Here is a 22,618-nt window from a genome sequence, read left to right as displayed (position 1 = left end):
CTTTCAAATAATTCAACATGAACTGGAAGTCAGAATGCATTTTTCTTGCTTAACGTGACATATTCCTAAGTGAAATAGGATATTTGGGCAGAAAATAATTATCAGTCCTGGAGGATGACTCACTTGCAACAGCTCTTATTACAGGAGATAGGGAGACCTGTGGTAAATCAACAGGTAGAAAACTAACAAAAGCAACAGCCAAGTGGAAAAACAAGAGAATACAATCATGGAGCTGGAAGCACAGAATTTATATACACTATGTATAATAAATATACTCATTGGATGTTGTTCTTACTGATGATGATGTTGGTGATGAAAACTGAAAACTGCTGATTCTGTTTTTATGATTTTAGGTTAATGTGAACACGTTCACAAGATAAAAATCATGTTATTGAATTACAATAATAAATGTATCCTAATTATGTTTACATATTACATCTTCAATGTTGTTTTTTACATTTTCTTTCTTTTTTAAAAGACATCTTTTTAAGTGAAGTTGAAAGATTTTGATCTACCATGAGTTAAATTTTTAAGCAATAAAAAAAAAAAAAACTCTTCATGTTACTACCGAAACACAAACAGTTTAAGTCTGTAAGCAGAGACTATTTTAGTTAGATCTCACTGCTTTTAGGTTTAGTACACAGTGCTGTGAAAAAGTATTTCCCAATTTCTTCTATTTTTGCATATTTGTCACACTTGAATGTTTCAGATCATCAAACTACTTTTAATATTACACAAAGATAACCCAAGTAAACACAAAATGCTGCTTTTAAATAAAGATTTAATTTATTGAAGGAAAAATGCTGTTCAGCTATACCTGGCCCTAAGTGAAAAAGTTAAGGTCAATGTACACATTTCCACAATACAAAAGACATGCAAAATGGCATCCATGGGAGACTTACAAGGTGCAAACCACTGCAGACCAAAAAGAACACAAAGGCTCGTCTTACATTTGCCAAAAAACATCTAGATGATCCCCATGACTTCTGGGATAATATCCTGTGGACTGATGAGTCAAAGGTGGAACTTTCTGAAAGATATGGGTCCCGTTACAGATGGTGTAAAGGTCAAACATGGTGGTGGTAGTGTGATGGTCTGGGGCTGCTCTGCTTCTGCAGGACCTGGATGACTTGTCATAACTGTTAGAACGATGAATTCTGCTCTCTATCTGAAAATCCTGAAGAAGAATCTCCACCCATCAGTTTGGGACCTAAAGCTCAAGTGCAGTTGGGTTATGTAGCAGGACAATGATCCAAAGCACACAGGCTGCCTCTGACTGGCTAAAAAGAAACAAAACTAAGGTTTTGGAGTGGCCGAGTCAAAGTCCTGACATGAATCCAATTGAGAAATCCGACTGTAGTTCTTACTGCTTAAGGTGATACAACCACTTGTTAGGTTTAGGAGGGTAATTTCTTTTTCCCATGGGTCACATAAGTTTTGAATAAATTCTCATCTTTAATAAATGGAATAATAATTTTAAAGCTGCATTCTGCATTTATTCATGTTGTCTTTATCTTATATTAAAATAGTTGGATGATCTGAAACATTTAAATGTGACAAATTAGCAAAAATAGTAGAAATTGGGTGGGGGCAAACACTTTTCATAGCACTGTGTATACATATTTTGTGTGTATGTGCATATACTAAACTCAAAAAATAAAGTTGAAAACAAACAAACACACTGAACTAAAACCACACACTTCTTGCAGGTAAATATGTAATGCTGGAGAGTGTTCCAAACAGCAGGAGGAGACACAAGGGCTCTCTCTCACCTCTCCTCATGTGGACATTTCAGAGGGCCATTCTGATTGCAATCTAATCCTGAGTTTTTCTTCTGTGGGGATTTATCCAAGACCCCGGCAGAAACGTCAGTAGGCAATTACCGTCGAATGAATTCCTCTGCTTGCTTCATCATCCTCTCCTAATATTCCAAATTCGTTTCTCATTAGATGGGTGTCAAATGGAATTAGATCCTTCATTTGCATCCTGGATGTCATGTTAGTCTACAAATTTGCTTACCCCAGTGTCAGAGTCCCTCACTGTTCAGTTTGAAAAGTATTGCACATATTTAGCAGATGAGCTTCCTCTGAGGAGGACCTCTCTGTAACTTTACTGAGGAGGGAGGAAATTAAATCAGTGGCTCCAGAGCCAATAATGGAAGGTGCTTTATTCAGATTGTGAAAAGAATAGCACCGAGAGATTGAAATCAGCGCATACCAATTCAATAGAGCCACAGTCGGCGCTTTTCTGTCAGCAGCAACGCAATCTAAATGATTGTGCGCAAGTTCCACAAACGGACTCCTCATGGGCTGGGGCTTGTATTCAAGGCTTGTCCACACAGAGGACACTTTTTTTTAATAGCAGAGTGCAGAACAAACCCAGAGTTTTATTTTACACACAAGAAAATGCATCTTTTACAGACACTGGGGTGGTTTTCCCACTGCCTGAGGCACAGCTTTATCAGAGTGGTATCCCATAAACAAAGTAATCATTCAGCAAAGCAGTGTACTGTACCCTGAAAATCCCTTTGGGTTACTGTACACAAAGCCCAAGGAATACAGAGTTGGATATCGTGGGTTATGGACGGCAACCGACATAGGAAGGAAACGTCTGAGACATCTTAAGCTGAGCGAGCTGCACAATGTTTGGGACTAGCAGGTCAGAGCATTTCTGTGCACATAACCTGACCACTTGATTAAGGTTAACCACAGAGCTGACAGGTGTGTTAGAGACAAAGAAGGCTTTGAGTCCTCACATCCTTGGAGCCTTATGAACGCTTAGTTAGCAAAACATCAGATCACAAAAGAAAAACACACTTCTTTGAGCTTCAAGCTGTTAAAGAGCTGGTGAAAATGTCTTATTTCAGGAAGTGGTTTGAGGGTACTGTTAAGTCCTTTGCAGTGCATGACATTTATTGGTGTGTTTCAGTCATACATCAATAAATTCATTTGAACAGGTGTATGGTGCGGGGTTTTTTTTGGGCAGTTGACAATACAACATCATTTTATTCGCCCTCTGGACGGTTTTTGTGAATTTCTACAGGTGACATGAACTCCAGTCACTGTTGTTTTTAGCACTGGCATGGCAAGAACCAAGATCATGGATCAGTTGTGTCTCGGCAACTAGGATATTTTCACAAATGTAAGAATGATTGGTTGACCTTCTGGTTGGTCACGGATGGCGTTATCATCTCCAAAAGCAACTTGACTGGGTCTTAAACTGGGCTGCAGACACCCTACTCAAATGGGTCTCAAACTGGGCTCTCCATGCTCCTTTAGCTTTTCCAAAATAGGAAGTGGCTTTCTCAATGTCACTGCTTGCCCATTTTGTGAGGAGTGAAGGATGTGTTTTTACACTTGAAGACAGTTTGCCTGTTAGTTCATTTCAGAATGGAAAAATCTGAATATTTCAGAGTTTTTTGTTCCGCATTTGGTGTGTAATGGCCTTCGGGTTTAAGTTATATTGCCTGACATTAGGATAAGCTCTGGGCATGGATGATCATATTTTCATTAGGCAACATTAGTCAACTTGCTAATGACTGTAATTAGCTAGCTCAGATAGATATTATTTCTGACATATTTCTGTATGTTTATGTAACTTAAGTAACATTGTGCCAGCCTGTTATTCAGGTTGTCTTTCCATGGTTGACCTGCCCATGATTGTCACAACAATCACTGACCATTAACACCAAATCCTAAAGGAGAGCACAGGTAAGTCTTTGGCATTGCTATTCATATATTTCTCACTAAAGACTGTTATTGGATAACTAAACAGCCACAGAATTTTGATAACTTTATTTAGTTATGTATTTATTTATTTATTTAGGGTTTAGGATTCATTTTTTGCAATAAATTAATATACAACTTCATGATGCAACACAGTCATTTGAGTTTACTACTGCATTATTAGTGGTGTTGTGGTTTGATATTTTCACCGAACGATAATACAGTCAAAAAAATACTGCAGTCTTACGGTTTTATGTTATCACAGTGGTAACAGCTCCTATGAATCTTGCATTCACAATGCTTGATAAATGCATTTATAAGCTTACATGGCATACATAAAACCTTATAATGCCTGGCATAAGCTTGTATAATTGCTCATAAGCAGCTATAGATACATGCATAAAACGTTACACTGCATTACAACTTAAGTGTCTAAAACGTACGTATGAACAGATATTATACTGTGTTATGGAACCTGACTTTATGAAGTCATATACCCTTGTTTTATAAAGTTTTATGGATGTAACTACAACTACTTATAAGCAGTAACATAAGATTATGAAAGGCAGTATGAGGTATTATGCCTACTTTGACTAGTTCTTACTTTTAACTTTTGAAAGTATTTACTGTTTATTATTAGATTACGGTAGTGGATATAAAAGATAAAAAAATTTGAGAAAAAAACTGGAATCAGCAGACCCACTTCAAATGACTGAAGGTACATGCTGAGGATAAGTGGCCCCATTGAGTTTGCCAGCGAAGCAGAAATCGCAAGGATCAGCACTTAAGTACACAAAGACAACACTTATTTGCCAAAATGGACATACCCACACTCACATACACACACAATCAGTCTCCCTCTCCAAACCATAAACATGCAGTGTTTACATACCGATTCCCTGCACAGCAGGTTGGGGAATGCCGGATTGCATCACTACAGAGAGCTAATCACTGGACTCCAGCTGGGCCAGAAGGGCTCAGTATCAGATATGAACCACTAGTCGCCCTCACACACGCACAGACACTCTTCAAGATTAGCATAGAGTTAGTTTCGTATGCTTTTTCAATAGAGGGCTGTCGGTGGAGAGAGGCAGGGTGAGTAGAGAGAGAAGTCTGCTCTGGCAGATGTATGGGAGGCAAAGGCAGAGAGCGGGGAACACAGCGGAGCGTAAGCTCTGAGTGACACGAACCCCCTGAGAGAGGAGATCCATTACATCCTCAAAGCTCTCCGCCTGGTCTTTCCTTACTTTCCCTTTGAAGTAGAAAAAGATGCCACGAGACTGCTAAAGAACCCTATGCTCGCCAAGCTGCCCTCCTCATTTATTCAATGCAGAAAGCAATTAACTTTGTAATCTGTTTACAAATGAGGTCTCCCCCTCATGCGCTTGAGTGTGTATATGCATGTATGAGACTTAGATTACACAAATTCATTAGAAAAACTAGCAAGGACGCAGCTGCAATTCAAATCAACATGATCTACCATGTTATCTCAGAGCCTATGATCTCTGCAAACAAGCAGCATTCCTGAAACACAAGCCACTGCCCTGATACAGAGAAAAATGATAATCTCTTACATACAGTACTGTGCAAAGTCGGAAAACCACCCTTCATTTATTTAATTTCCAGCGAAAATGTCCATTCAAGTTATTCATTTTTCAGTGTTAGATATTAACAGAAAACTACATATAAGTCTCAACTAACTAGCTTACAAGTAAGTACTTCTTTGCAAACAAGAAATTATTTAAATTTTTTTAGATCATGTTTATTTGCATGTATTCTACAAACACAACCACACTTATTGCCGAAATAAATTATTTTAAATATTGTGCTTTGGGGCCTAAGACGTTTGCACATGTGGATGCATTTAACAGAAAATCACTGTTAGATAGTCACAACAGCTAAATATAATATCAAATTCTTCAGCATATTATCTTTTGCCTATATCACAGTTTATGTTCTTTCTATTGCTTTCAGTTTTCAAAGAAATCTGCAGGGATACTTTTCAAAACCTCCAAAGTTCAGTCTTACAAGTTGGTTGCACTTCCTGCTTCTCACAATCCAAGTAATTTTGAATACATTCAGTGATGCTGAGGTCTGTGTACTGGAGTGGTCAGTCCATTGTTCTGAGAACTGTTCTGAAAACAGTTAATTTGCAGATGTTTTGTCTATTTGCTTTTCTCAAATAAGGGCTTCTTTACAGCTACACATCCTTTCAGACCTGCATCACTAAGCTGTCTTCTCATAAAAAAGGAAAAACTGAAACACCACCCAGATCTGCTGGTATATTTTTAAACACCTCCAAAATTCAGTCTTACAAGATGGTTGCATTGTCTGCCTCTCATGATCTAAGTAATCCCAAATGCATTCAATGATGTTGAGGTCTGGACTCTGGGGTGGACAGTCCATTGTTCTGAGAACACCAGCAACCTCTTTATTTGATGTGCAAATTTTCTTCTTTTCCTTCAGTTTTCTTTTCTCAGTAAAGGCTTCTTGACAGCTACACATCCTGTCAGACATGAGTTGAGTTGTCTTCTCACAGTGGAAGGATGGACAGAAACACGTGGATTTTTCAGATCTGAAGTAAGAGTGGAGCTTGATTTTCTCCTCTCTCTCAAAGATGAAAGCTCTAAGTACTGTTTATCTGATGGTGACAGTTTTGGTGGTCTACCAGGTTTTGCACGATTGTTAGGAGCCAAGACTTTTCTATATATTTTAATAATTTCTGTATTATTAAAACTGTAGTTCTGGAAACTCCTGTTTTTTTTTCACCTTTTTTTCTTTTGACTTTCCCCTCCCTTATGCAAGTGTATTATCTAATATCTAATCTCCTCAGAAATATCGCCTCAAAAATGAATAACTTGTACACAGTGGCTGTTTTAACTAGAATTTATTAAATGAAGGGTGGTCTCGGACTTTTGCATAGTGCATGTACCCAACTACATTACTGACCTAGATTTGACTCTGTCATTCAGAGAAACAAATTGATCTTCATAAGCTAATAGTATACCGACTCAGGGAAGCAGGATGATTAGAAGCTTTCCAGAGACAGCAAGTTTATCTTGGGTGATGAATGATTTATCGAGCTGAACAAAAATAGCTATGTGTGTTGGGAAGGGTGGGGGTAGACTAAAAGCTTCGCCTCCAAAACATCCCCCCCACCCTCCCCCCCTACCTTCCGAAGATTAAAAAGCTAGTCAGCGGCGTCTAAGAAACCACACAAGGCAATGTGCTAGGCAGTCCAGCTGCAGAGGCGATAATGCTTTAAAGAGCTTTTAATTCAGCCGTCTGCTCTTGGCCACAAAGCGATATCATTAAGCCCGTGTTACAGGCCAGGCCACTCTCGCTGAGTGTTCGCATGGGAAAAGCCCCGTCTCAGCCTTTACGTGCAATATGTGGCTCCACTCGGGTGCGCTTTTACAGCTGCTGCACGGGTTCCCTATCCCAACCCCCTCCTGCCCCGCCAAGCCCCCCACACGCTCTTATCTTAATGTCAGGGCCGGATGGCCGTTTCATGTGATATAATGGCCGACAGCATATGCTTCTGTAGGTGTGCAGCAGGGGCCAGCCGTGACGGGAGTAAATGTGCTTTTAAAGTGGGATGCTTTTCCCACCGGAGACAGTGCTATTACTGCACTGTGAGGCTATATATCCCTCCACTGCCCCCTGATGGCTGACCCTAGGCTCATAACAATCGTACTTCCATGAGAGCTTCAGAAGAACTCGAATGAAATCGCAGAGGTATGCAAGTGATACATCAATGCTCCACAGCAGCTTTGAAAACGCAGAACAGCTGTCCGATCTAGATCCTCTTCAGCAGCTACTCAGTTGAGTCAACCTCTGTTAGATGATGCTAAGGGCAACAAATTCCAGACGCTGGGCTGAAAACGTAACAAATTGGCCCATCTTCTGCATGCATGTCTGGATTTGGTACAGTTTCCTCATGGGGCTCGGCCGCTGCTAGGCTAAATGTTTATGCATATCATGCAGGTCAAAGAAGGTGGGAAATCCCAGCTCATCACCTCTCTGTGGTTGTTTCATTCTCTACAAGAAAACTGCTGCATTTTTTTGCACTCGACTACTCCAAAAGGGGGGGCCTGGCAACTGGCATTCCAGTTGCGCTGCTTGTCCAGGAGAAAATCCATGCTAGTGGCAAATTAACCTCCTGTCACCTCCCACAATCAGGATTATTTGACAGGCTCGAGTCTTGTCTTTGTTTTTTTTTTTACCATTATTACTACTGACTGGTTGTCCTGAAGTCTTCACCTTTCTTAGGGCTGCTAAGGATAAAACACTATTGCACTACACTCTAAGAACCACTAACTCTGACTCTCTGAAATCTGATGTGTCCTGACAGCCCCAATTTGCAGACCTGAGGTCCATGGAGCGCCGCTAACCACGTCCTGATAAAAATGATGAGGACAAAGAACTGTCTACTATGATGTAATGTCTGTGTCCAACATAAAGAACCACACTAAATCAAATCATGTACCACCTAAAACAGTGATGCCAATAATTAATTCCTGAAGGATGCTGTATAAGCAAGAGACAACAAAGTGTATCTATCAAACGCACATATGAACAAGATTTCAGGATTAGCTTCAATGCAGGTGATCTTTGCTGTAAAGCACAAATGCACTGACTGACATTTTCAGCAACAGCATCGCCTTTTGCTCCCTCAAGTCAGACAGAGTTGGCAGGTGAGAGCGAACGAGACAGAGAGGAAAACATAGAAAATGTTTTTCTGGGCTTATAAAACTCTTTAATATATTGTTTTTAAAGCAGATGTAGCCACAGAATCTACTACACTGGCAGCTACATACTTATTTTTGGTTGCTACACACAAGATTTTTATTAACTTATTACTGTAAATGGGAAAAACTCAATCTTGGAAGGAACTCCAAATTCATCTACAAATAAATGTGCTCTGAAGGCCAAGGTTACCAACTCAGGTTAAGAAATTTTTGTGCAGCACCCAATAAGAGACATGGACAGGGGTTGAGTGAAGAGGTGGACGCAAAAGGACGAGTTCGAAAAATGTTTAAAGATACAGAAAAAACAGGAATCCTCTAACAACAGTACAAGACCTGGTAGATCACCAAAATAACCACCAGATAAACAACTTAAAGCTTTTGTCTTTGAGAGAGAGGAAAAAAAACAAGCTCCATTCTTGCTTCACATCTGAAAAAATCCACAAGTTTTTCTGTCCATCTTTTCACTGTGAGAAGACAACTCAGCGCTGTGAGTCTGAAAGGATGTGTAGCTGTCAAGAAGCCATTCCTGAGTAAAGGAAATTAAAGAAAAAGAAGAAAATTTGCAAATCAAACAAAGAAGCTGCTGGTGTTCTCAGAACAATGGACTGACCGCCCCAGAGTCCAGACCTCAATATCAATGAATGTGTTTAGGATTACTTAGATTGTGAGAAGCAAAAAATGCAACCAACTTCTAAGCCTGAACTCTGGAGGCGTGGAAAAAGCAAGTCTATGAGTGAAAACACTAAATACTTTGATTAAAATGAATGACTATGTTTAGGTTGATATTATACACAGGTATCTGTGCAATATTCTGTTAATTATGTTTCTTGCTTTTTTTCTGAAACTGAAAAATAATGTGCTTAATGGCTGTTTTGAGTAGAAATTAAATAAATGAAGGATTGTTCCTGAATTTTGTGCCAAACTGTATATAAACACAGATATCAAAGCTTTAGAATAAAGTGCAATTCTGATTATGGTTTACATATTCACTAAGGGGTTATAATTAATACAGTTTTGAGAAAATGTTTGGGAAGGCTTGATGAATAAAACATTTGGCAAAATTATGTTTTTTTTAACAAAGATCACAGATTTTTAGAATAGCATTACTGAACCATTGCCTTTTAAAAATCAAGATGGAAAAGGAATGTGAACCTTCTGGTTATACAGCAATATTTAGTGATAAGGTAGGCACCAACATAGTACTACCATTTAAAAATAACATTCAGAACACTATATGTACGTGTTATCTTAGAGTGTTTTTTTTTCTTAACACAATGTCATGACAATACGGTAAACTGTGATTAAAGCTTAGGTAATTATTGTGACATAAAATGTTGCATATGCCGACAAACATTACAGTACAATTACTGTAAAATATTGACACTTTATTGGCAGTTAACACATCCTGACACTTCCTACAGCTCACAATCAGTCCTGTACAGTGGTTAAGAGGTATTCTGGCATGTTCCTCTATGCCAGCTGTTCTCAATTCTGGTCCCTGAAGCACCAAGTACTGCCCTACACATTTTACAGTTCTCTCTGCTTCCAACACACCAGATCCAACTACGAGCTAATAAACAAGCCCTTTGTAAGGTGAGCAGGGGTGTTACAACCTGCAGTGCAGTGATACTCCAGAACCAGAATGGAGAAGCCCTGCTCTGTATAAAACTGTTCGAAACTGTGTATATATTTGGGATGTCTTGCTTGAATGGCCCACTTCCAATCACTCCACAATGGGACTGAACCCATGGAGTGCCCCAACCATTTTTGAGTTTTAGATCACAGACACACTGACATTCTGCTGTATAATTTCCTGACACAACTCCGAATTCATTGCTTCCTCAATAATTAAAAGCTGTACATGGCCTGAGGCAGCAAAACAAACCCACACAATTTGTTCCACCATGCTTCACAGTTGGGTTGTGTTTTGGTCATGGTATGCAGCGTTCTGCTTTCTACAGACACAATCCTGGGTCCATTTACCTATGTTCTAAATCCTACGTTCAACATTCTTCTAGTGCTGCTGTTGGACATGCACTTAAGACGAGCAGCAATGATCTTACTCTGGAGAGCAATTGTTTCCTCTGTGGTAACCTCACATGAACACTAGTCTTATTAAGTGTTATTCTGTAGGCCCTGTAGGCTCTTAGCTGCCAAGCTATGGTCCACTGTCACTTGTCTGGGGATTCTATGGTGTGGTCTTGTATTTATCTTAGGTCTCCTAAAGAGAGAGCAGCAAATGTGACGAATTTCTTCCCTTTATAATCCACCTGCCTGACTGTAGGCTGTTACCTCTTTTCAGTCTTATGAGCTTTGACTTTCTTCTTACTTTCTGAGTGTTCAAGTATATTTTAAGTTCAACATATTTTCATTTGGCCATATTACACTTCAACAGGATTCTGCTGCCAAGGGCAGGTAAAAACCTGAACTGTTTCAAACATATGATTCCAACTGTATTCTTTTCACGAGATCATTATCATAGAAGTTCACTCACTTTTTCCACCAATGATCTTGCCTGTTTAAACCATTTGTTCAGGAAAGCAATGTGAAATATGTGTTCTGTTTTTAAAGAAAAAATGAATTCCAAAAAGCTTCACAAAAATGTTTCCTTGCAACTTGCTGGCTGGGAAAGCTCTAAAGTTAGAATTGAGTTGTACCTACACTTGTACTGGTAACATGCTTAATAAAAGATGAAAACCTTAAAAAAACATACAGCTGAATCATGTTATCACTCAATGCTTCTGTTGTTGAAACAATTCCAATATGAGCAGCTGGCCTGCAAAGCTTCTGCTTTACTGATTGATCCCTGCTGGTTCACGGGCTGAAAACGATCCGTCTGACTTCTTGCTCTGTGTTTTTGTTCTCTGCAGCAGTGTTTTAAACTATTTTGTCTTCAGTATAACACTGTTGTTACTATGAGAGATGTGTGGTCAGCTTTGGGCCACTAAAAATCTGGCTTGAGATCAGATTTGACCTTCAGGCTAATAGTCCATCCCACTGACCATATATAGCATAAAAGACTGGGACAGACAAGAAAAGAGAGACCCAAATGTATTATTTCCTTCTCTCCGAAGTTTAAGCACCAAGCCTCACCAAAGATAAATGGAGAAGCTGAAAGCGACCCAAAAACACAAGCTCAACTCTACCAACTTGGGGAGGGGAGGGGACGTGAGGTATTAGATGGGGGATCTATACAATAATGAGCACCCATTTGTGCTGAAGGCAGAGTGTGTGTGGTGCACGGAGGGTTGCAGGTCAATGCCCCTGGGGTGCCCTAATGGGGGCAACCATGGAAACCGTAGAGCATTTAAAAGGAGGGCCATCTAAGTGTGCTGGGGGCCAATTAACTCACCTGGGGCTGCTAAAGGAGGGGTAGGGGCCATGAGATGATAGAGCATGATGATGGAATATGGGGACCTGAGCTTAATGCACACTACCATTTCCATTCAGCTTCACAATCACAGTTATGTAAGAGAGACAGAGAGAGAGAGAGAGAGAGAGAGAGAGAGAGAAAGAGAGAGGGGGGGGAGAGAGAGAGAAGGAGAGAGAGAGAGAGAGAGAGAGAAAGAGAGAAAGGGAGACAGACACACACAAAAATGGGAGAAAGACAGAAAAAGGAGGGGGATAAAGAGAGAGAGAGAAACCGAGAGAGAGAGACCAAGAGAGTGACAGAGAAAGAGAGGCGGGAAACTGAGAGAAGCAGAAAGAGACAGAGAGAGGGAAGAGAGCAACAGATGAAAAATGAGAGAGAGAAAACAAGAAAGAGGTGGAGAGGAGAGAAAGAAAATATTAAAGCAAGGAATAGACAAGAAAAAGGCAAAGAGGGAAAGAGAGAGAGAGAAGAGAAACAGAGACAGAAAGACACAAAATGAAAGAGAGAGAAATAGACACAGAGAGAAAGAGAGAGAGAGAGAAAATGTGAGAGAGCCATGAGAAAGACATATAAAATGAAAGACAAAAGAGAGGGAAATACAGTGAGAGACAGAACGAGAGAAAATGAGAGAGAAAGTGAGAGGGAGCAAGAGAGCAGAGCAATGAGAACTCTCAAGGGAATAAGGGAGAGAAAAGGTAAGAAAAAAGAGAGTGGGGAAAGAGCAAATGAGAGAGAGAAGGAGAGAGCAAAGACAGAAAATGGGAGACAGAAAGAGAGAAAGAGCGAGAGAGAAAGAGAGAGACAGACAGCTCTGAAGGAAAGAGACAAACTGGGGAGAGGGAGAAGGGGAGAGAAAAAGGGAGAGAGAGGGAGGAAGAGAGGGGGAGAGAGGGGGGGAGAGAGAGAGAGAGAGAGAGAGAGAGAGAGAGAGAGAGAGAGAGAGAGAGAGAGAGAGAGAGAGAGAGAGAGAGAGAGAGGGAGAGAGCGAGAGAGAGCGAGAGAGAGGTGTATGTCTATTAGGAAGGGTTCTCTCTCACCATGTCTATAAGGCTCTCCTGGATGCGGTTGAGTGTAGTTCTCAGTCTGCTGCTGATCAGACCCAGCCCTGATGATTCATACTGCAGGAAACACACAGCAGAACACACACAGTGAGGAGACACTCCCTACTCAACACACTTCACAACACACACACACACACACAAGCTGGAAGACCCTTTATGCTTCTACAAACCACACACAAGCACAGATCACACACACACACACACATAGGAAGAACTTCTAGATAAAAAACTTAACTCCAAATCATTCAAAGGAATCACCATAACACAGACACAAACACACAGACCGTACACGATGACGTGGGTGAAATTAAGTCTTCATGTAGTCAACATGATGGCTGTGGTGAGGCAGTTGAGCTGCAGTGAGCTATGACCTGGCAGACTGACACTGACCACAGAACAACTACAAACACTAGTCCCGTCTCACAGAAACGAGAAATTTACGATGGGAACATGGTGGTCATATATGGGGGAAATTTGCAAATTTATGGGGGCCATGCAAACCATGTTCAGAACACTGCCAGTGCACTGCCAATCTTGAACTGAATTATTCAAAGAATAAAAAAATTCACAACACGAACAGAATTAAAACTGGGTTTATTGACTTTTCGCCTGCCAAATGGGAATGTTTTCATAGCAAGGTGTTTTTAGGAAAACCACTGACATTTGTTTCACTTTGTACTCACTCTTTGAAGAGGACAGACAAAATAAAATAAATCTGTCTTAGCCGCATTTCTGACCGCTCAATGTTCTCACTTTTCAAAAGTTACATAAATACAGATTACTTCACAGTTTATTCTATCGGACAGATCATCTGCACAACACTTGGGGAAAAGCTGAAGCTCTAACAGCTTTAATCGTTACAGTAAACTGCATTTTGGGAGACTATCTTTGGGAGAATATCTTCTAATACTGGTTGTGGTCACAGTTCATTTGAAATCTTGGCTTTTACTATGTGTAGCACAGACCAGTCTCAGCTTCAGCTGCTCCGTCCACACGTAAATGGAGTGTCTGATATCTATGGTAGGTTAAACTGGTCAAAACTGTCAGGATTTTGCCAGCTGCATTCTGCTTTGCTGTCCACATGTTTGTGTGTATGCATTTCCATGCAGCGTATTTAAACAGTCCAATGGGAAACAATGACTAAGCCTTTCAGAGCAATATAGTCACTGGATGGAAAAAGCTGATGCTGAAGTTTACGGAATCACATCTTCAGGAGTTTTCAATGAAGCATTTATTAGCTTTTAGACGAGATACCCTCACATGCCTGATACATGCCAAATTTATTGCATGCCGGTTTGTCTTGGTTGTACCCCCTTTGTGAAAATCACCTACCGTTACATGTCACACTAAAACAACAGTCTGTGGTTGGTTATCGTGTATGTCAGTCAAGGCCTTTTCCTCTTAGAGTGCACAGTTCAGGGCTATGTTAAAGGGACAAAACTCGCCAGACGCAGAAGTCTTGCTTTTGAGACTAAGCACAGCAAACAGCTGAGCATTAAACACACCAATTCCACACAGCGTGTATGACTTAACCCTTACAAATCAAGAGTTATTATACTTTTTTTGTTATAATGTCTGAAAGTAATTACATAATTACATTGACATTCAATTAATATTCTGTATCAACAGTTTGCCATAATTTAAAAATAATGTAAAGGATGTCTTTCTGCAAAACAAGACTGTACACACAAAAATGACATTTTCAAATCACATTAAATAATCTTCTGTTTATAAACAAACACAGTACACCTTTATAGTTTGGAATCTGCTCTTCTAAAATAATTTTTTCAGCTTGTTTCACAGAGCTATTAGTGATAAAAACTGATACATAGTCAGGTCTATAAACACTTGGACACTGACAACATTCTTGTTGGAACTGAAATTAAATAAGTGCAGCTCTAATTTGAGGGTATTTACATCCAGATTGGTGTACCACCACTTCCATGCACAACTCTTCCCATTTTTGGGACTCTAAAGGAATTGGACAACTAACAAAACGAATAAAATGATTGGTCATTTTTAATACTTGGCTGGAAATGTTTTGCAGACAACAACTACCAGAAATATGGAAGTCACAGACATCGCCAGATGCTGGGTTTTGTCCCTGGTGACACTTTGCCAGGCCTACCTTTGGCCTACTTTTACAGTACGCTTTGGGGCACTGTCCATCTATACTGTGAATCACCGTTCAATGTATTTTGAAGCACTGGGCTGAATCTGAGGTGATAATATAGCCCAACACACCTAGGATTCATCCTGCTTCTTTTGTCAGCAGGTACATCAACAAATACAAAGGAGCCAGTTCCTTTGGCAGCCATACATGCCCCTGCCATAACACTACCTCCACCATGCTTGACAGATGAAATGGTAAGCTTCGGATCATTTCCTTCCCATCTCCTTACTCTTCTCTTCCCATCATTTTGGTACAAGTCTTATCTGTCCAGAAAGTGTTGTTCCAAAACTGTACAAGTTTTTTACATTTTTTTTGGCAAACTTTAATCCGGTCTTCCTTCCCAGTCTTTGAAGCTTATTACAGTTTACATCTATAAACAATTCCTCTGATTTGGATGTACATACCTTGAAATTAAAGCTGACAGTCAGCATCTTGATCTCATATTCCTTATTTTATTTAAACTGCAATATGCTGAGGTAGGCAGCTAAAATAACAGTAATTTTGCTGACAAACAAATATTTATAGACCTAACAGTAAAATTATTGCATTTGTAATTACTAGCAATATCTGTGATTTGTAAGGGTTAACATACAGCCACGTGCAACAGTGCCAAGCTGTGGTCTTACCCCGCAGCCAGGGGGCACCTGTCTGGAGCCGCCTAGCTGGCCGCCTGGGATAGGCATGGCTGGACAAGGAGCATGCTTAGGGGAAAAAACATACGGGAAAAACAGAACCAGAACAAAACAATGTAACAGTGACGTCAAAGAAAACAAGCAAAACACCACCCAAAGAAGCGCTCTGGAAGTGCCTACAGATTTTAAAACTGACTGCTAAATGTGTAATGTCTACTAGACAAGGACGTCTGTATTTCTGTGATACATGCTGTAGAAGGAGCAGACCAATGCAGCGTGCAAATGGAAGTCATGTAAGTCAACCCAGACGAATGGCTGTGAGGTGGTCAATAAAGCCAGTCTTCCTCTAATGTTCAAATTAACTTTCTAAAGAGAGCCATTCTTTACAGGGACAACTGTGCTGCTGTTGCTGAAACACTAGCATCGCTACGCTCAGCTCGGCACTTTCCAAAGCTCAGAGGTTCTTCATCACTCTGGAGATGATTCATTTTTCCAAGGGAGTCTCTGTATCTCCACATCTCTCTCTTCACCCATTCTTTGCACTCACCGCCTTAAAGGCAAGTTATTAACTTTAAACTCACAATTTTGGATGCCGGCACCAATGCAGCTTAGAGAGTGCGTGGCAAAGCTGATACTGTGGGAGACGTACAATGGCATACTCCCCTTACGAATATTAACATAGCTCATTATTTGAAGAAATAACGTTCTATACATTGTAGCTGAAGGCTTTCTGTGTTTAGAGTCAGTCACAGGTCACAGAGGCAGCATGTGTGCAAATCGATTTCAGGCGCTTGTAAATATTCATGAAACTAATATCACAGTATGAACATTATTACAAGTATTTATCGTGTTGCCACAGACTGTTCAAATGAAACTGATGGCTGATATAAATCAAATAAGTGACAGTGAGAGAGGAAAAGAGAGGAAGAGAAAGAGACAGAGACTAGACAAATGGAAGGTGTGCCCTAATTTAATGCTCCATCCCTAACTCAGCATATAAGCTGATCTCTTTCTGAACAGCTATTTTTGCCATGCACACAAGCACCAGCTTACCTCTTCCTGTACCCCTGCTTGGGAAGGCTCATGCATTTTACAAGAGAGTTATTGTAGGGCATAAGGTTTTTAATCTTCATATTATAGAAAATATTCAGGAATCTCACATTATTTCTGGGAAGGCTTTGGGAAAAGACAAACTGCACATTGCCTTAAAAAGAAAAACAGACTTCAAGCCATTGACGCTCAACCCCCCACTTCAATGTTCAGAATAATGGGGCGCACCCCTAGCATGTCAGACACTTGCTCAGTTTGCTCAGATAATAATAGCAGTAATTATGGAACAGAGTACACCCACGGGGCCTAAGAGCGCGATGGGAAAAACGAGAGGCTGGTGTGATTGCTTCATAAACATGTCGTTATATGCTCATATGTTCATGGTAAGGAGCAGGAACAAAAAGAACATAAAAGCGCCGTTTGCCTCTGCATGAGCGCTGAATAATTTATTATCAGGGAGCCGAGAACTTTGAGCATGAAAATACAGGACAATGATGCATAATGGAAGGAATGTTTTTCAGAGCCATGCCGGAGCCGTACCATGTCATTCCGGCCGAAGAAGGTGTAGACTGCGTACAGGTAGTAGTCGAAAAGCTGCGATACACAGTGGATGACGTCAAAGGCAATGGGTTTTAAAATGTTCATCATCTGCATATATTTGCCTGTAAAAGACAATAACATGAGTCAATGCACAAGAAACTATATTTTTAAGTTCATCAATTTAATGCAGAGAGTGTGGCTCCCAGCTTAGTTTCAGGAGAGACTGGAATATGTAGTCCAAGCAAAATGATTCCAGCTGTTATCAGTTAATTGTGCGATGAAGCGCCATAAAAATAAATATACATGTAATCATGTACAGTACTGTGCAAAAGCCAAACAACCTTCATTTATTTCAGTTACAGCCAAAATGGGCATACAAGTTATTCATTTTTCAGCATAAAAAAAAAAGCAGAACACATACATTTAAGATTACTTGAAGCCTCAACAACTAAATACGATCAAATTTATCAGCATTTACTGTCTACTCTTTGCCTTTATTACAGCTTCTATTCTTTCAGGAGACTTGCTTTTAGTTTTTCAAAGAAAAATCCGTAGGGATATTTTTCCAAAGTTCCTCCAAAGTTCAGTCTTAGAAGTTGTTAACAGTTTTTGCTTCTCACGATCCAAGTAATCACAAACTCATGAACCCAGGAGTCCCATTTTCTCTCTATCTTTTAATAATTTAAGGACCACGGTTTTGGAAACTCTCCTTTTTTCACTTTATTTTCCTTTAACATTCTTATTCCTTAGGCAAGTGAATTATCTTATATCTTATCTTCTCAGAAATATCTCCTGAAAATGAATAACGTTGACTTAATGGCCATTTTCACAGAAAATGAAATAAATGAAAGGTGGTCTCTGACTTTTGCACAGTACTCCTGACCACCACATAATGTTAAATTATTTAGAAACAAATAAAAGTGTCTTCTGTTCAACAGCAAGATGTATCAGTAAAATGTTCCTTCAGCAGGAATCAGTTTAAAAAGCTCCTCCTACAGCAGTCAATACTGCATCCAGCACAACTCTCAAGAATTCAAGAAATGTTCCTTAGTCAATCATAATAGAATCTAATACCTAAGGTGCATTCATCTTTACTGTTTGGACATTGACCAGTGCATTTCCATGCACCCTCAGGCACGGGAATTGAATTTAGGAAAAACAGTAATAAAGAATACATACCGAATACAAGATGGTAATAATGTTAGGATTGAATAAGAGACGATGAATGATAAGAAAATTCATTTAACTTCTATGCTGAGGAAGGCTCTTTGTACATGTGATTCCACAACTGACTTCAATCATATTCTCTCAAACAACAAAACAAGATCACACTGACACAACACAGCCCCAAATAATGAGTACGAGAAAAATGTCAAGGGCAAGTGTTTTGTATAATAAAACTGCTGTAGATGCAAAATGATCTATGTTCATTTATCCGCAGAAGAATTCTCAAAGGATTCATTGAAACGTTCCTATTAACTGAAAGACATAAAAGCTCTCTAAATTAAAATAGGCTCTTTCACATCAAACACGTTAACAAAAATCTATTGCCAAAGTTTTCCCCAGTTTTTCTGGTTTGCGAAATGACTCAGAACAATCAACATTGAGGTGTGAATCAGAAAAGCTGTGAATAAAGAAATCAAAGCAACAAATCTCTGTGTAAAGTATGAAATAATGAAGAAAGATTTCATCCATTTATTTTTCCTCAGTGGAGTTTAAGGTGCCACCTCTGCCAATGCATCAGACAAATTAGCATACCTTCAAATGTTTCAGATGAGATGATCCATCTATTGCAAAATAGAGCTAATGACCGGAAGCAAAGGAAACACATAGGTGAGGCTATGAGCACACCTCTGCCATTAGCTTATTAATTGATGGGCAAATTGAGGTCCCCTGTACTGGGTCAATTGCGTCACTGCTCTGTTACCCTTAAGTGGATGTAGGGTCAGCGGTCAATTACTCACCGACCAGGCGGATCACGTTGAGGGTGGTGTTGGTCAGAATGGGGGCATTGGCTTTGTTCAAGTTGTAGTCAGACCTCTTTCTGCTGCGGAGCGTCTCTCTGGATACACTGATTAAAGACAGAACATACAAGCCCATGTTCAACTATACGTTTATTTATTTATTTATCTTTACAGCCACACTGATGCTGCATTTGAAAAAGTTCCTTTTAAAGTGGAATTCCACCTATTTTTTTAGACTGTCTGCATAATCAAATTAAGATACAAACAAATTCACATTGGTTTGATAGAAAATGCTCCATTCTAAACAAAGTTACAGAGTTAGAAATGTTCAAAATGGTGGTGATATGAACTAGATGTCCAAAGCTTTTAACATGTCTAAAAGCTTCCTCATAGAAAGCCATTACATGAAATGGTTATGAATATGCTGACTGTCACTTGGCACGTTTTATGATGGTTATGTGATGAGGTTTCTATGGAGCCTTGCTGGTGACATCTCATATAAATAAAAATAATGCGTTGCCACGCCATATTAACGCGTGGGCATAAGACCCTAATGTGTGATCACCACTTAGTAAGGCGTGGGAATGAGATAATTAAGTCGTGGCTATGAGAAAGTAAGCCGTGGGAACGAGATCATGCCTTGCTAAGTCGTGGCCACGCATTAGGATCTTGTTCCCACGCCTTACTAAGTTGTGGCATGCATTAGGACCTCGTTCCCAGGCCTTGTCATTATTAACATTATATATAAACACTCGGAAGACACATATTGGTTCACTGGTCATTTTGGATAGTAAACAAAATGACCTGCATTGTCAACACCACACCACAACCTCTGGTTCCTATAACCACCACTGTAAAGAAATCAGAGTCAGTAAGTTTCTCTAGAACAAAACTTTTCACATCAAAACATTCCTAATGACTTAATTTGCTTCTATGTGATTAAACTATGTAGAAATTTTGAAAAATCTGTGGAAATCCCCTTAAGTTAAACCACTGTTCACTCTTAATTTATGACCATTTTCTTCTATTTTTGTTGGAATCAGTGCAACAGATGCAACACAGTGCAGTATGTGAGTTGTTTCCTTCAATGTGTCAGAAACGTTCCAAGAATTCTCTCTGAACTGTCACACGTGCAGATTTAATAAGCACTACTACAAGGTAATCGCTAATTGCTTGAGCCTAGCGTGCTCTCAAGGATCCTCACCCACAGGGAGCACAGCATTTCAACACGACTAAAATCTCTCGACTGTGACGTATCTTCTCATGCTAGCCCTGAAATGGAAGCATGATTGTCATCTCAATTTATGCCTCACAAACTGGAGTAGGAAACAGCCCTGAGTATGAAGTAATACAACCACATTAACAACTACATACTTCATAATGCATTAAAATAAAAATAACCATGACATACTTTTTCACTTCCTCAGTATGTTTTAGACAGAAAACAGAAATCAGTTGCAAGCATAGAAAGCATAACACTCGTAATCCCTCAACAGCTGGTAGTCTCATACAATTAGCATCAAGCTTGCCGGTGTGCAATAGGAAGAAGTGGTAGTCATTGCTTTGGGGCAGAACCAGATGAAAGGAGGTGCATTAACCATTAATTACTGTTTATAACTTAATGAGTCCTCTAATTATATGACTGATGTATGTGACGTATACACTACTCTTAATGCTCTAAAGTAATAAATAAAGCAATTAAAGGGTAATCTGAGAAAAACAGCACCTTTGATCAGAGATCTACACTTTCAGGTCTTTGATGAGGGTCCCGAATAACAAAAATGGAAAAAATCAGAAAGAGAGAGTGAGAGAGATGTATGTAATTGTTAATGTGTTACAATCTAATTACATAGTTATGCTTTTTCTTCTTATGAACCTAACTATAGTTTAGGTAACTGTATGCAACCAGCAGATGTGGAACTACCAAAACAGGCCCATGTACCATACTTCCCATATTTTTTCAAGAAAGTATAGCTAGATTTATCATAGGGCTGGGTAATGTGTCAAGTATAAATGATATATTCATGACTGTTTTTTTAAGATACAATATATAGAAAATTTGGCAACATCATGAATATTGTGGTGCTCTTAATAAGCCTCATTATGCCTTTTTTCATGTTCTGTGCACATTGTTTGTGCATGGTTGAGTTTCCTTAAGACCAGTGCAGTCTTGCATATTCTTGTGAGTATGAGCATGTTAGCCTCATTATCAAACCCTTGATACATTACCCAGCTGCAATGAATATAGCTACACTTTCCAGAAAAACTATGAGAAGTATAGAATATATGGGCCGGTTTGGTTGTTCCACCTCTGGTGGTCATGTATGTTTGCATAAACTATAGTTAGGTTCCTAGGAAGAACAAGTAGAGCAATGTAATCAGATGGTAACACATCAACACTTAACCACATCTCTGTCACTCTTTCTGTGCGGCCCCTTTATTTATCTGTGTTATTCAGGGCCTTTATCGCAGAACTGGAAGAGTAGACTGCTGATGAAAAGTGCCAGTTTTACTCAAGCAATACCCTGACATGTAAAGTCACTGAACAGCACAGTGGATAAAACCACCAGCTTACATATGGAGAGGTCCAATTCCCCATTCGGGCAGAAATACAGGCAGCTATGGACCTGTCTGCCATGTAAAATCTGTTCTGAATAAGAGTGTCTGCTAAAAACTGTAGAAGTACTGAGATGAGGAGGGTCAAGATTTAGGGCCAGATTTACTAAGGAGTACGCAAAACTACAGTCCATGCTAAAATTTAGTGAGTGCAGCTGGATCTAGTTTTGCAACTAAAGTTCTATGACGTCACTTGCAAACTGGCTAATTTGAGTAGCAGAAACTCTAATCCGTGGATCCACTCAAAGTACATTTAAACCAGCTGCAGTCAAAGGAAAAAGTCTAGGAAAATCACTGTGAAAAAAATAATGTAAAATAATTACATTAATAATTAAAACTACCAAAACATCCGTGGGTAAATTAAAATAAAAAGATTAACCATCATAAGCAAATTCTGTAAAAATAAATAAATAAATAAATAAATAAATGACAAATAAAAGATAAAAGGTCTGGTTCTAACAGTGATACGTAATTCCTTTAATGTCTCGCTCCAATAAACATACTCACTCCTTGAACTCCCATCACTTAAGAAACGTTTTTTTATTCCATTAAACACTTAAACTGAAGAGATGAAAAAAGAAGCTTGTTTTCAATAACTAATAAGGCTTCTCTTGCACCTTCAGAGCAGCAGATATATACATTTGTAAATTGCTTGAGGTTGTTCATTTGCATAGTCTCCTCCCCCGTTCTACACATTTTAACAATGCCACACCCTACAATGCATATTCATCAT

The 22,618-nt window shown here is 39.4% G+C and overlaps 1 protein-coding gene across 2 annotated transcripts in view; it reads right to left on the bottom strand.

The window, feature by feature from the left end:
* vps50 (VPS50 EARP/GARPII complex subunit) overlaps positions 1–22,618 on the bottom strand; it is a 159,800-nt gene that overhangs the window by 42,111 nt on the left and 95,071 nt on the right. Inside the window, exons 20-23 of one of the 2 annotated variants that reach the window (XM_036566437.1) lie at positions 19,270–19,376; positions 17,306–17,427; positions 15,710–15,784; positions 12,887–12,967 (exon numbers count right to left, since the gene is read on the bottom strand). In XM_036566437.1, coding sequence (XP_036422330.1) covers positions 12,887–12,967; positions 15,710–15,784; positions 17,306–17,427; positions 19,270–19,376 — 385 coding nt within the window. The remainder of the gene's footprint in view (positions 1–12,886; positions 12,968–15,709; positions 15,785–17,305; positions 17,428–19,269; positions 19,377–22,618) is intronic. The other variant, XM_036566438.1, reaches the window with a different exon arrangement.

Source organism: Colossoma macropomum, unplaced genomic scaffold, assembly GCF_904425465.1.
Source record: "Colossoma macropomum unplaced genomic scaffold, Colossoma_macropomum, whole genome shotgun sequence".
In the NCBI taxonomy this organism is placed as follows: Eukaryota; Metazoa; Chordata; class Actinopteri; order Characiformes; family Serrasalmidae; genus Colossoma; species Colossoma macropomum.
Note: the sequence above shows the minus strand (reverse complement) of the source record. Positions and strands in the feature narration are given on the sequence as shown.